The sequence below is a fragment of the Lipotes vexillifer genome, unplaced genomic scaffold (genome assembly GCF_000442215.2).
Source record: "Lipotes vexillifer unplaced genomic scaffold, Lipotes_vexillifer_v1.1 scaffold302, whole genome shotgun sequence".
NCBI classification, from domain to species: domain Eukaryota; kingdom Metazoa; phylum Chordata; class Mammalia; order Artiodactyla; family Lipotidae; genus Lipotes; species Lipotes vexillifer.
In genome coordinates this window covers 1148231-1160617 of record NW_006798913.1, presented here as the reverse complement: position 1 = coordinate 1160617, position 12387 = coordinate 1148231, and the positions used below count along the sequence as shown (strand labels likewise).

Genomic DNA, 12387 nt, shown 5'->3' with positions numbered 1-12387 from the left:
ATTAGGACTTCCCTGGTGGCGCAGTGGTTGTGAGTCCGCCTGCCGATGCAGGGGACACGGGTTTGTGCCCTGGTCCGGGAAGATCCCACAAGCTGCAGGCGGCTAGGCCCGTGAGCCACGGCTGCTGAGCCTGAGCGTCCGGAGCCTGTACTCTGCAACGGGAGAGACCACAACAGTGAGAGGCCCGTGTACCGCAAAAAAAAAAAAGAGTCATGTACCACAATGTTCACTGCAGCACTGTTTACAATAGCTAGGACATGGAAACAACCTAAGTGTCCATCAACAGATGAATGGATAAGATGTGGCACATATATACAATGGAATGTTACTCAGCCTTAAAGAGAAACGAAATTGAGTTATTTGTAGCGAGGTGGATGGACCTAGAGTCTGTCATACAGAGTGAAGCAAGTCAGAAAGAGAAAAGCAAATACTGTATGTTAAAACATGTATATGGAATCTACAGAAAAACTGGTTCTGATGAACCTAGGGGCAGGATAGGAATAAAGACACAGATGCAGAGAATGGACTTGAGTACACAGGGAGTGGGAAGGGTAAGGTGGGACGAAGTTAAGAGAGGGCCATTGACATCTATACACTACCAAATGTAAAATAGCTAGTGGGAAGCAGCCACGTAGCACAGGGAGATCAGCTCGGTGCTTTGTGACCACCTAGAGGGGTGGGATAGGGAGGGTGGGAGGGAGACACAAAAGGGAGGGGATATGGGGATATATGTATATGTATAGCTGATTCACTTTGTTATACAGCAGAAACTAACACAACATTTTAAAACAATTATGCTCCAATAAAGATGTTAAAAAAAACAAAAAAAAAGAACGGTGTCCTTACATTTTAGGAAACCCCCCATCTCCTTCCGCTCTCTGGGTCCTCATTTTTTTTTTTTTTTTTTTTTTGCGGTACGCGGGCCTCTCACTGTTGTGGCCTGTCCCGTTGTGGAGTACAGGCTCTGGTCGCGCAGGCTCAGCAGCCATGGCTCACGGGCCCAGACACTCCACGGCATGTGGGATCTTCCTGGACCAGGGCACGAACCCGTGTCCCCTGCATCGGCAGGCGGACTCTCAACCACTGTGCCACCAGGGAAGCCTGGGGTCCTCATTTTGCATGTAGTTCAGATGAGTTCAGTCTGAGGCATTTGCTGTGGTTACTCACCCCCTTCTCTGCTTTCAGTTAACAGCCAGGTCCTTGCCCGCTGTGCAGTCGGATGAGAGACTCCAGCCTCTGCTCAATCACCTCAGGTAATACAAAGGCCCAGCCTGTCAAACTTGTAAATCCACCTGCATTACAGTGGTTAAAGCCTCTTCGATGTCTAAAAACTTTACAAAGCCTTTCATTTTTCATTTTCTTTTTTCTGTAATTCTCTGATTTAAGTTGAAGTTCCTAGTGCGATGCACTTGTTACCCTTGACTTCAGGGTACTATAGAAAGTTCTTTCAATTCTATAAAAGTATGTAGAACTGGTTGATAAGTTGAAGTTAAAATGAGTAGTGATGACTTGAGTTCAGAAAGATCTCAAAGGAATGAGCTATTTGCTTAACTGCGAGGCTAAGACAAACTGTGGGAACCTGCACATATTTTGTTGGGGGTAGTTGAAATAAGTTATATTTGTTTTCTAAATACAAAAATAATTTATCCTTATTATTTAAAAAGCAAACTTTGAAAATACAGGAAAGGAGGAGGAAAAACCTATCATCACTATTCAGAAATAATACTGGTTTCCTCTGTGCTGTTTTAAAACTCAGTGTTGTAATTATACTTTTATATAATCCACTTTTTTTCATTTTTTCTGTTACTAAAATCTCTCCACAAACATAGTTTTTCATGATTATATGATATTTTCTTGTATGGGTGTCCTATAGTATATTTATCATTCTTTGGGGAGCATTTAGACCATTTTTCATTCTTTTCACTATCTGTATTTTTATCTGTATTTTTTATTGTTTCCTTAGCATGGGTTTTCAGAAGTGGAATTTGTGAAAGCATATGAACCCTTTTAAAGATTTAAGTCTATTTATTTCTTTTTCAAAAACCTTATTCTACTTGTATTTTCATATAAGATCCCCCATGTTGCTGTAACTCTGAACAAGAAGGGGCAGCTAAAACAGTTGCTAATTTAATAGGTTTACCATAAAGATACTGTTGGTATCATGTACTTTGCACTGATTATTATTAAGAATGCTTTTAAATCATTTTGTTATCCATTTTTTTTGAGGTGGGATTATCTATCTTTGCCCATTTATTGATAGCATCTTTTGATTATTTGATCTTACATACTTTAGATATAAAGGATAGTGACTCTTCATTATATTTGTTACAAACGTTTTTTTTTCTGAGAGTTTTTTATTATGTTGCATTATCCAACATACCTACATTTTCAAGTTATATGCAGCCAAGCACCTTTAGTGTTTTCCTCTATGGTTTCTTTTTATTTTTTTGAAACCTAGAATGCTACTGCTCCTTCAGAAATTGGCATGGACGTTAATTTCCAGTGTCTTTCAGTGTTCTTCATTTTCCTCCTCCCCTGCCTCCCTGCTCCCTCTTTTCCTCCTCTCCTGTCCTCCTCTCCAGTTCGGGAGGGTGGGGTCCAGACTAACACTTCATGGGGGACTGAGTAGCATGAGTACTGTACAGAGTTGTTAAATTTCTGAGAGCTCTGTGTTAGTGAGTCACTCCCCTGCCCCCCTCTCCTCCCAATCCCAGCCTGAGCATGTCCTGGTGGCCTCTTATCTTTGCCCAATTTGCCCTCTCTATTTCACATCACTGCTGCAGTGATTATATTATTCCTCGGTTTAAAAGCATTCTGTATCCTGAATTTCCCCCGGAATGAAGTGAGAACTTCGCAGCCTGGCAGATGAGGTCCTTCTGGAAGGAGCTGGCCTGGCTCTTTGGACTTGCTGTCAGTACTGACGCCCTGACTTCTCCTGCCAGCAGGTGCCCTGAAGCTTCTCCAGTGTGACATGGCCTTGCTCTTCTCAGTGCCCTTGCAGATAATTTCCTCCTGCCCGGAATGCTCTTTTCCCCTTCCTCCACCTCTGTGACTTGACTAATGTTGCTTGTTCTTGTTCGCCTCCTCTGATGAGCTCTCCCTGACCACTTGGTTCTCACCCTCCCTCCCCTGCCCCATCTCCCTCTCAGGTGTTTATTTGTGTTCCCGTAATACTGCCTGGCTCCCCATGTTACAGAACCTATGATATTGTAATCGCTTGTTTCCTTGCCTGATTTCTCCATTATAGTATGAGCTGCTCCAGAGCTGCAAAGTGCTTTTCATGATAGGTTTCATTATGTGTTTTGTTGAATGAATGAATACGTGTTATACCAGTGATATTTTGTTGGTTTTTTTCTGCATAAAGTTTTTATAATTTATAATAATCATATTGTTACAGTTCTTTCCCCTATAAAACCATTGAGTCAGAAGGCATAGACCTAAAGGGCTGGATCTCACATCTAGTCAGTGCTTGATTCTGTGAAATAATGATGGATTCTCCTTCCTCCACCCCAGTGCAGTCATTGTCAACTAGAGTTTAGATTAACTACTGACACGTCTTCTTGAGTCCTTGAAACTTGCACAAACTGTACATTCATTTAGGGCTTTCATTCTCTGTGGAAGTCACTTGTGGCTGTTTGCTAAGCAACCAGCTCTAGATGCTACATGTAATATGCACCAACTGATGTTGCTTCTTTTATTATTATGATTATTATTAAACCAAATGGTTTCTTGTTTTATTACCATGTCAGAGACATCTGTATGTAGGGTGGCAGCTGATGTACATAGTTGGACACTTCCTGTTACAAAAAGTAACCTTGTGGAAAGCCTTTCAAGTATATTGAATTGTCTCTTGGCTGTCTAAATGTAATGTTTTTCTTCTACCTTCCTTTTGCTTAGGTCAAAATAGGAAAGAATACTGTTTGGCTTGAAAGATGCTAATGATAATCTTGTTAGGAAAAAATAATCATCATTGATTTGCATGAACTGTATAGTTTAAATATAACCTGGAAGGGGTGGTGGACATTAGGAGGTTGAAACTGAAATCATTATTAGATGTAATTTTGTTTAGTGCCTCTGATGATCAAAGAGGAATGATGAGTAGTGTTTTAATTAAGTTTGTCAATAAAACTAATTTGGGAGATGATACCAATATCCGCAAAAACTGAAGTAACAATACAGAGAAATTCTCAAGTCATTTTACAGGACTTAGACATTCAAAGAGAATTAGTATAACACTTTGCCAACCTAATAATTTAGTATATTGCTTAATATATATCATTTTGAGAATGTAGAAGTGATGTGTCCAGATTTTCTTAGTTGAACCTAGTTATATAGTTAAAAGTTAAATTAACCACAGAAAGCATTTTGCTTCAATCTCTTATGGAAATGCAAGCTGTTCGTTAGTAGCATCCATCAGTAACTGAGCACCTATTATGTGCCGGGGATTAAAAACAAAAAAAAAGACAATTTCTGTTCTCAAGGAATTTACAGTTTTGATTTCATTTGAGAGATAGGCACTTAAACACATTACAACATTTGTAAACCTTTTGAATGGAATTAAACACAAAGTACATTTCCTTAAGTGATGAGGCCATGAAGTGGTTGTTTGGATTCCACACCCCCTAGCACAGTGGTGGCTCACAGTGGCTGCTCAGATTGGACTGAACTTTGATCTCACTTGGGGGAGGATGTTGTCAGTGACTGTGAAGGAGAGTAAAGGAGGACAAGGGGGTGAATTGGACTGCTGGGATCGTAGGTTCAGTGGGTTAAGACATTTTAAAGTTGAGATGCTGGTGGAGCATATGGGGGTGTTTAGTAAGTAGCTGAATATAGACCCGCAGTTTGAGAGCAAGGCTTATAGAGAGACATTTGCTAATCTCCACTATATAGGGGTGGTTAAAATCAGGGGGATGGTTGAGATCACTCAGGGAGAGAATATAGAGTGATAAGAAAAGGGGAAATGGCCCTGAATAGAACCCATAGAAGTTAGTGTTTAAGTGACCTGTGATGGGCAGTGATGGAGGGAGGAGATGAGTTAACAGGGAAGCCAGTAAAGACACCAGGGAGGAATCTCGAGTGAAACAGGAGCACAACAAGGTGTGGTGGCATCAACAATGCTAAGGAAAAGCTTTCAGAAAGGTGAACACTGTTAAATGCGTAGGGAAGTCAGGTCAGAATCTCCTCACGTCAGTTGGATTAGGTGCATGGGAGCCATAGGTGGCTCAGCCCCCACCTTGCAGTGGTACAGATACAAGTCTATCCCTGGGGTGGGGGTTGAGGAACGAGGCTGTGGGCCTACGGGGAGCGTAGACTGCTCTTGGCAGAGCGAGGAGGAAAGGGGACTGTACCCATGAGTGTCATGGTTGAAGCAAGTGTTTCATTTTTCCCCAAAGGCTGGAAAGATGAGCAATGTTTATCGGTCAGGGAGAAACGAGGTTTATGGGAATAAGAGGAAATAATTGAAGGGGCAAGTATTTAGAAGAGGGAGGAGGACATGGGACCAAGAAATCAAACTGGCTAGTTTACAAAGTACTGTCCAAACTGGCTTTTTAGTTCATACTCAGAACACCCCAGTGAGCATGGTAGATGGTTGTTTGTCATTATCCCTATTTTAAAGTTTAGTGATGGAGCCTCAGGAAGTTCATGTTAAATTTTGAAGTGCCAGAGAGAATTTGTGTAAATCATAATTTCTGCTCTCCTCAAGTCACATATAATTATATACATATCTAATGAGTCCATATCTCAAGGTGACTTTACACATCCTCACACATCACTGCATTTTCTAGGGTGAATTATATCATGTACTGATTTTCTAATTTGGAGATATATAAAGGCCTTGGGATATGTTCCTGTAAATGTAGAAGTTTATTGTGTATAAGTGTCTTTGCTACCATAATGTTGGTACCTATGGGATAATATTTATAAAAATGTATTAGACTACCAAGGGTGTTTATGTTAAAGAATTTTTTTTTTTTTTTTGCATTACGCGGGCCTCTCACTGTTGTGGCCTCTCCCGTTGCGGAGCACAGGCTCCGGACGCACAGGCTCAGTGGCCATGGCTCACGGGCCTAGCCGCTCCACGGCACGTGGGATCTTCCTGGACCGGGGCACGAACTCGCGTTCCCTGCATTGGCAGGCGGACTCTCAACCACTGCGCCACCAGGGAAGTCCTTTCCTTGTCTCTGGGAAGCCCAAGATTGTTATTTTTATTTATAGTATTATTTACAAATGCTAGGTGTAAATAGGTGAGACTGCAGAAGAAAACTTGTAGCCCACAATCTACATGTGATTACTTGGATATGATTTTTTTTTTCCTTAAAAATAATGCCTTTCCCCACAGTGTGTCTTCCTCCTTCACCTCTCCACCTCAAGATATGAAGTGAATATTGTTCTCATTTAATATTTTGCCAATAAATTTAATGATTTTCCAATTCTTTAATTAAAAATTAAAGAATTTCAAAACCATGTATTTATTACACTATTTTTCCTAATTTTATTAGCATATTTCAACCTAAGAATAAAACAGAAATCAAGTAAAGATAAGAGAAGCTAGCAAAGAGAAGCATTACCTGTAGTAAATACTTGAACTGTATCACATGGATTAGCTTGTAATGCATCCTGAATTTCTAAGCAGATGTTTATATTGACCTTTATTTGGAAATCATTTAAAATAATGAAAGCATCTTCCTTCAGTTGGTATTTTTTTTCCTTCAGTTGGTATTATTACCAACAATTATTTTGTAAATTTTTTTTCCTAATGCAGTACATTTGGTTGATATGTACACATTTCTATTCATTCTCCTGAAGACTATGCTGACACAGATTTTATATCAGAAATGCAATCTCTGTAAGAAAGCTTTTCCCAATATCCATGGTGGTACAGTACCCAGTGTTTTCTTTTTGAATTGCTTCTCATTTTGAAATCAGAAAATTGTTGGGCGTTCGTGTGTTAGGAAAGGTTTGGTAGATCAGGATGCCCACCAGGTGAGGGCTGAAGTGAGAGCCTCATTAACGAGGTCCACGGGCTCCAGCTGTTCGTCAGCTCTTCCTCATCACCTGTTTCTAAGCTCTGGCATTAACTTTAGATTTATTTCCTTTTCTAAGTGCAGCAACATAAGCTTTTAGCTCATTGATTATTGTGAAGATGTTTCAGGTGTCTTGTAAGATATTAATAAATTAGAAAGAATGTGTTATTTCCCATTATTTATGGTCTTTGAGTTATTTCTTTTTTCACGTTTGTATTGAAAATGTTTATGCCTTTTTAGAGACGTACTTTGTCAACAGTGAGCATTTTATTAAAATCCTCCCATTGTGTTAAGGGCACTATAATGGATAGTCTGTGTACAAAGATGCTAAGAGATGTGGTCCCTCAGCTCAAGATGTTTATATGCTAACAGAGAAAGAAGACCAATCTACACACACACACACACACACACACACGCACGCACGCGCACACACACACACACGCGCACACGCGCGCAGCTGTACTGAAATAGTTGCTGCAGCTTAATCAAGCAGAGGAAAGATAGAGGTGTATGTGGCTTATGTTACAAATTTTATGTCATTTAATGTTTTTTGATAAAATTTATAGTCACACTATATAAAATTTGGAAAAATAGAAGAAACGAATCCTGCGTCACTAATACAACCACTGCTAGGCTTTTGTTGTAATCTCTGTATATTTTTACGTAATAATAATTTAAATGGTTAAACTTAAAAAAATTTTTTTTCACTTAGTATGTCATACCCATGTAGTAAAGTAGAAGATTACTTTTCATGGCTCCATTTTTAAGTGACTTATAGTATTCAATTGAGGATAGATATATCTATCTTAACCATTCCCATTTTACTGGGTATTCAGGCTTTTTTTTTGGTTGAATAAAGCTGTGAAGAACAATTACAGAGTGTTAGCAGCTTCTTTGTGGCCAGGTGAGGTCCACTGGGGAGAAGATATGCTGTGATGACTGCATTAAGAGGGATTGCAGCGGAGATGTTTCTCCCAGGAGACGGAGATAGGACAGAGAGCAGCAGCAGCCTAGGTGGCTTATAGCTTTACAGGGACAAGAGAGGCGAGAAAGTAGCTGCGTCCTTAGCAAGTGAACCAGTGACTTGAAGAAGACAGAATTCAGGATGCTGAATTTTAAACCTTATTAGTGTATCTAGATTAGAAAATTTTGTTGTAGCCATAACAAATTACCACAAATTGAATGGATTAAAGCAGCACTCATTTTTATCATACAGTCCTGTAGGTCAGAAATCCCACATGGGCCTCCCGCAGCTAAAAATCAAGATGCCAGCAGGGCTGTGACTGTTGCTGGAAGCTCTGGGGCAGAGTGTGCTGCTAAAGCTTATGCATGTTGCTGGCTGAGTGCAGTTCCTTGTGGTGGCAGGACTGAGATCCCCATTTCCTGGCGGGCTGTCAGCCAGGGGCCCACATTCCTTCCTCTGCTTTCCCTGAGCCCTAGAGGCCTCTTTCTGATCCTTGCGTGTGGTCCCCTCTCTGAGCCAGCAGCAATGCGTCAGTCCTTCCCATGTGTCAGAACTGACTTCTGCGACTCCATCTCTGCCCCCACCCTGAGAAAGCTTTCTGCTTTTAGTCTCATGTAGTTACATTGCCCACATGTATACCCAGGATAATTGCCCCATCTCAAGGTCCTTAATCTTAATTTCATCTGCAGAGTCCTTTTTCCCACATAACCTAACATATTCATGAGTGAACATCTTTGGAGGACCATTGATCTGCCTATTAATGTGAGGGTTTTCTCTTGGGAGGTTGAAAACAGCTTTTAACATCACTTTTCATCAGTTTTACAAGTAAACCATCACTCTTAATTTATGTACAATACTAAATTTCCCTGGGGTTTGTAGTTACGTCACTTTGTTAGCTTAACATGTTTTAAAGTTAAAAAAGGGTTAACAATGATTTTTACAGAAATATAAAGTACTGATTTTCTTTTCAGTGATATAGAAAGAAAATAGGAAAGTCTTTCCTGTCTCTTCAACTGGCTATCTTGCCAAGGCAAATAGATACCTTTGTAAACAGTAGACTTTGTAATGAGGTTGTACGTAGTGGCTGTGACTTGTGGAGGTAAATACATGGTCACAAACCTTTATTCTAAGAGTTTTATTTATTATTAACTTAACACATTTTAAGGGAACTGCTTGGTGCCAGGCATGGTGTTAGGTTCTAGGGATACATGTTCATTTCTGCTCTTACAGGACTCAGTGTTGCTCAGAAAAGAGAGAATCTTAAAGTAATTATAGTAAATTATGATGGCTATTAGCATAGTAGAGGTACCTGATTCTGTGGGGCACATAGCATCATGGAAATCACAGTAGAGGGACATGATTCTGTGGGCACACAGCCTTGCATGTTGCAGTGTTCTTGCAGCTTGTTCCCAAGTAGAAATGTCAGATTTCTGTTGGCCCTCTGACTCCAAGGTTTCTTAGGGATTTATGGATTGTGGATGCTGTCAGTCTTCCTGGAAAGCAGTTTATGATTGTTTATGTTTTTCAAGTAGTTTCATTGTCTGTAGTTTTTAAATTTCGTATTCTTCACTCTTTGGGTTTCTTTAAAATATTGATTGTCCTCTAGTTAAGTAATAAAGAAAATTCGTTATTTTACACTGTGTTAGGCATAAAGCACTAACAAGGTACAAAATGATGACTATGCTATGGGAAACAATTTTCTTAAAAAGCCTGATAAAGCATTGTGGTAGTTACTGTAATCTTAGCAGCGAAAAAGTAATTTGTGTAGTGCTGTGCAGTAGAACTTTCTGTGGTGATGGAAGTGTTCTGTACCTGTGCCGTTCAACCCAGCAGCCAGCAGCTGCTTATGGCTGTTGAGTGCTTGAAGTATGGCCAGTGTGACTGAAGAACGCAGGTTGTAATTTTATTTTAATTAATTAATTATTAATTTATTAATTAATTTATTTTAATTAATTTAAATTTAGTTAGCTGGTTGTAGCTAATGGTTATTGGATTGGACAGCATGGTTCTCTGTCATATTTGAAATATGTTTACATAGTCATATATTTTTTAAAGTATAATAATGGTTTCTAGATTAATGGATTTGGAGTTCCAAGTCTGAGGTGGTTTGTGGATGTAGTTCCAAGGGCTTGCGGCCACTGAGGGGTCTGAGGTCCCTGAGCCGCAGCAGCCCTGTGCTTCCAGGTGTGGGCGTGCCCTTCTTGCCCCTGAGCCGCCCACCTGTGCAGGTGTTGCAGAAGGTCTAGTGCTCACGCTGCCCAGCTGGTGAGCTGGGGTTATGTCCTGGGTCTTTCTGAGCCACCTGGTGCCACTTGTGGAAATCTTGTGAGTCTAAATGTTTAGTGAACCTAAGAAGACCCCCTGGCAACCAGGCACAATTCACAGTAAAAACAAAACACTTGATAGATTGGGCTGCAGACAGACTGATGACAGCCCAGACTCACTGAAGGTGTAGCGCCCTCTCAGTTGTTTGTAACTACTGTTTAGAAAGTAGTTCTAAAAAGATAACATTGTTACAAAGGGAATAAAAAGCCCATTTTTAATTGAGCTTCTGTGGTCTTTGGCCTACATACTGTCCACAGGAGGCCACTGGGGACCTTGGTCACATGATGTAACTGTGTCCTCTCAGCCTCACAAAAGGCTGCTTCTGGTCACCCAGCTCACACTCACCCCCGGGGCCTCTGTGCTGTCACCTGCTCTGTTTTCCTCACAGCAGCGTCACTGGCTGAAATGGTCATTTTTACGTGTTCATTTGTGTTTTGGTGTGTGTTTGCAGTGTAAGCTCCATGAGAGCAAGGCATCCTTCCTTCTGTTTACCTCTCGCTGTTGCTATAACAGGGACTGGACCTCAAGAAGACTCCTGAATGAGCCAGTGCTGGGAGAGAACACTTTTAGGTTTTAAAATTTTACCTCTCATTTAGGTTTTTTAAGCTACTAAATGTTGAGACCGGATGAGATGGTATAATAGTTTGGACAAAATGTTGGTGAATTTTCTGTCATTTCCAAGGAAAAGCTTTGGTAAAGAAACACTCTTTATACATTGTAGAAATTCAACACTGGTTTTGCCTTTTGTTTTGGGACTTGGGACTGTTTCTCCTGGAATCAGGAGCTAACCGAAGAGAGTCCTTTCTGTTTCTCTGTGTGACCTCAGAAGGACCCCCTTTCTTTCTCCCCAGTGACCTATCCAAATGTTGAAGACTGTATTTAAAAACAAAATAAAACCAAAGCTATTATGAACCTTGCTCTTTTGATCTATGAAACGAAGACCTTAACATGATGAGCCATTGTTAATGGCTGTGCAAGAGTGACAGAGTGTGTAGGAAAAGTGTGTGACGTGATCTCTGGATGTGACTTGTAATAATAATCCTCATTAGCTCTCCCCTTCTTCTCCCCTCCCTTCAAAACCTCCATCAAACCCCCACCTTCACGTCCCTGGTTCTCTCTATTATTAGGGAACAAGTGTGAGGGGGCATCGTTGGGTGCTGTAGACCTGTGATAGCGCATCTCAGAAGCATCCCACCCTCTGTACATTGTGGGGAAATGAGACGATGACCATCAATTTAATGTCTTAGTTCTCCTGTGTGTCAGAACTTCATTTCACGCCCACCCCGCCCTCAACGCCCTCAACTTTTCAGTACCAATCTCTCAGGCAACATTTCTTTATTGTAATCATTTGACTATCCTGGGTCAAAGCCAAGTCAAAGCAGCCTCTACTTAGGGGTCATTATACTTCCAGAATATGCTAAGAATGTAAAAGGAGTATAAAAAACATACTCATGGGGCTTCCCTGGTGGCGCAGTGGTTGAGAGTCTGCCTGCTGATGCAGGGGACACGGGTTTGTGCCCCGGTCTGGGAAGATCCCACATGCCGCGGAGCGGCTGGGCCCATGAGCCACAACAGTGAGAGGCCTGCGTACAGCAAAAGAAACCAACCAACCAAACAAACAAAAAACATACTCATGAAAATAGAGATCTTTGTTGGGGGCTTTAAGTGTGTATGGTGCAAACATCTGTGTAGCACTGTAGAGTGACTATCTTATAAGGATATATGTGTATATTTTACGTTTTAAATCAATTTTATTGAGGTATAATTTACATACAATGAAATGCACTCTTTTAAGGGTGCAATTCCATGATTTTTGACAATTGTGAGGTACAGATATTTTTTATAGAAAAATGAGGTACAACTTTCAACTCTCTTGCAGTTCATTGGACTGTTGCAGCTTAGAAATGGGAATAAGTAGAAAAATATGGACCATATGGGAAAAGATGAGGCCAGCCTAAAACAAAGAAGAGTAGTGATTGTGCTGTTTGTAGTTCTCACCTGATGTGGAAACCCATATGAGCTTGTTTTTTTAATTGTGTATGTGCACCTCTTTAAATCATACAGCTTCTCTCA

General features: G+C 40.6%; 1 protein-coding gene across 1 annotated transcript in view; it reads left to right on the top strand.

Moving 5' to 3' along the window:
• Positions 1-12387, top strand: part of PRIM2 (DNA primase subunit 2) — a 272677-nt gene that overhangs the window by 152752 nt on the left and 107538 nt on the right. Inside the window, exon 7 of the mRNA XM_007471183.1 lies at positions 1186-1253. Coding sequence (XP_007471245.1) covers positions 1186-1253 — 68 coding nt within the window. The remainder of the gene's footprint in view (positions 1-1185; positions 1254-12387) is intronic.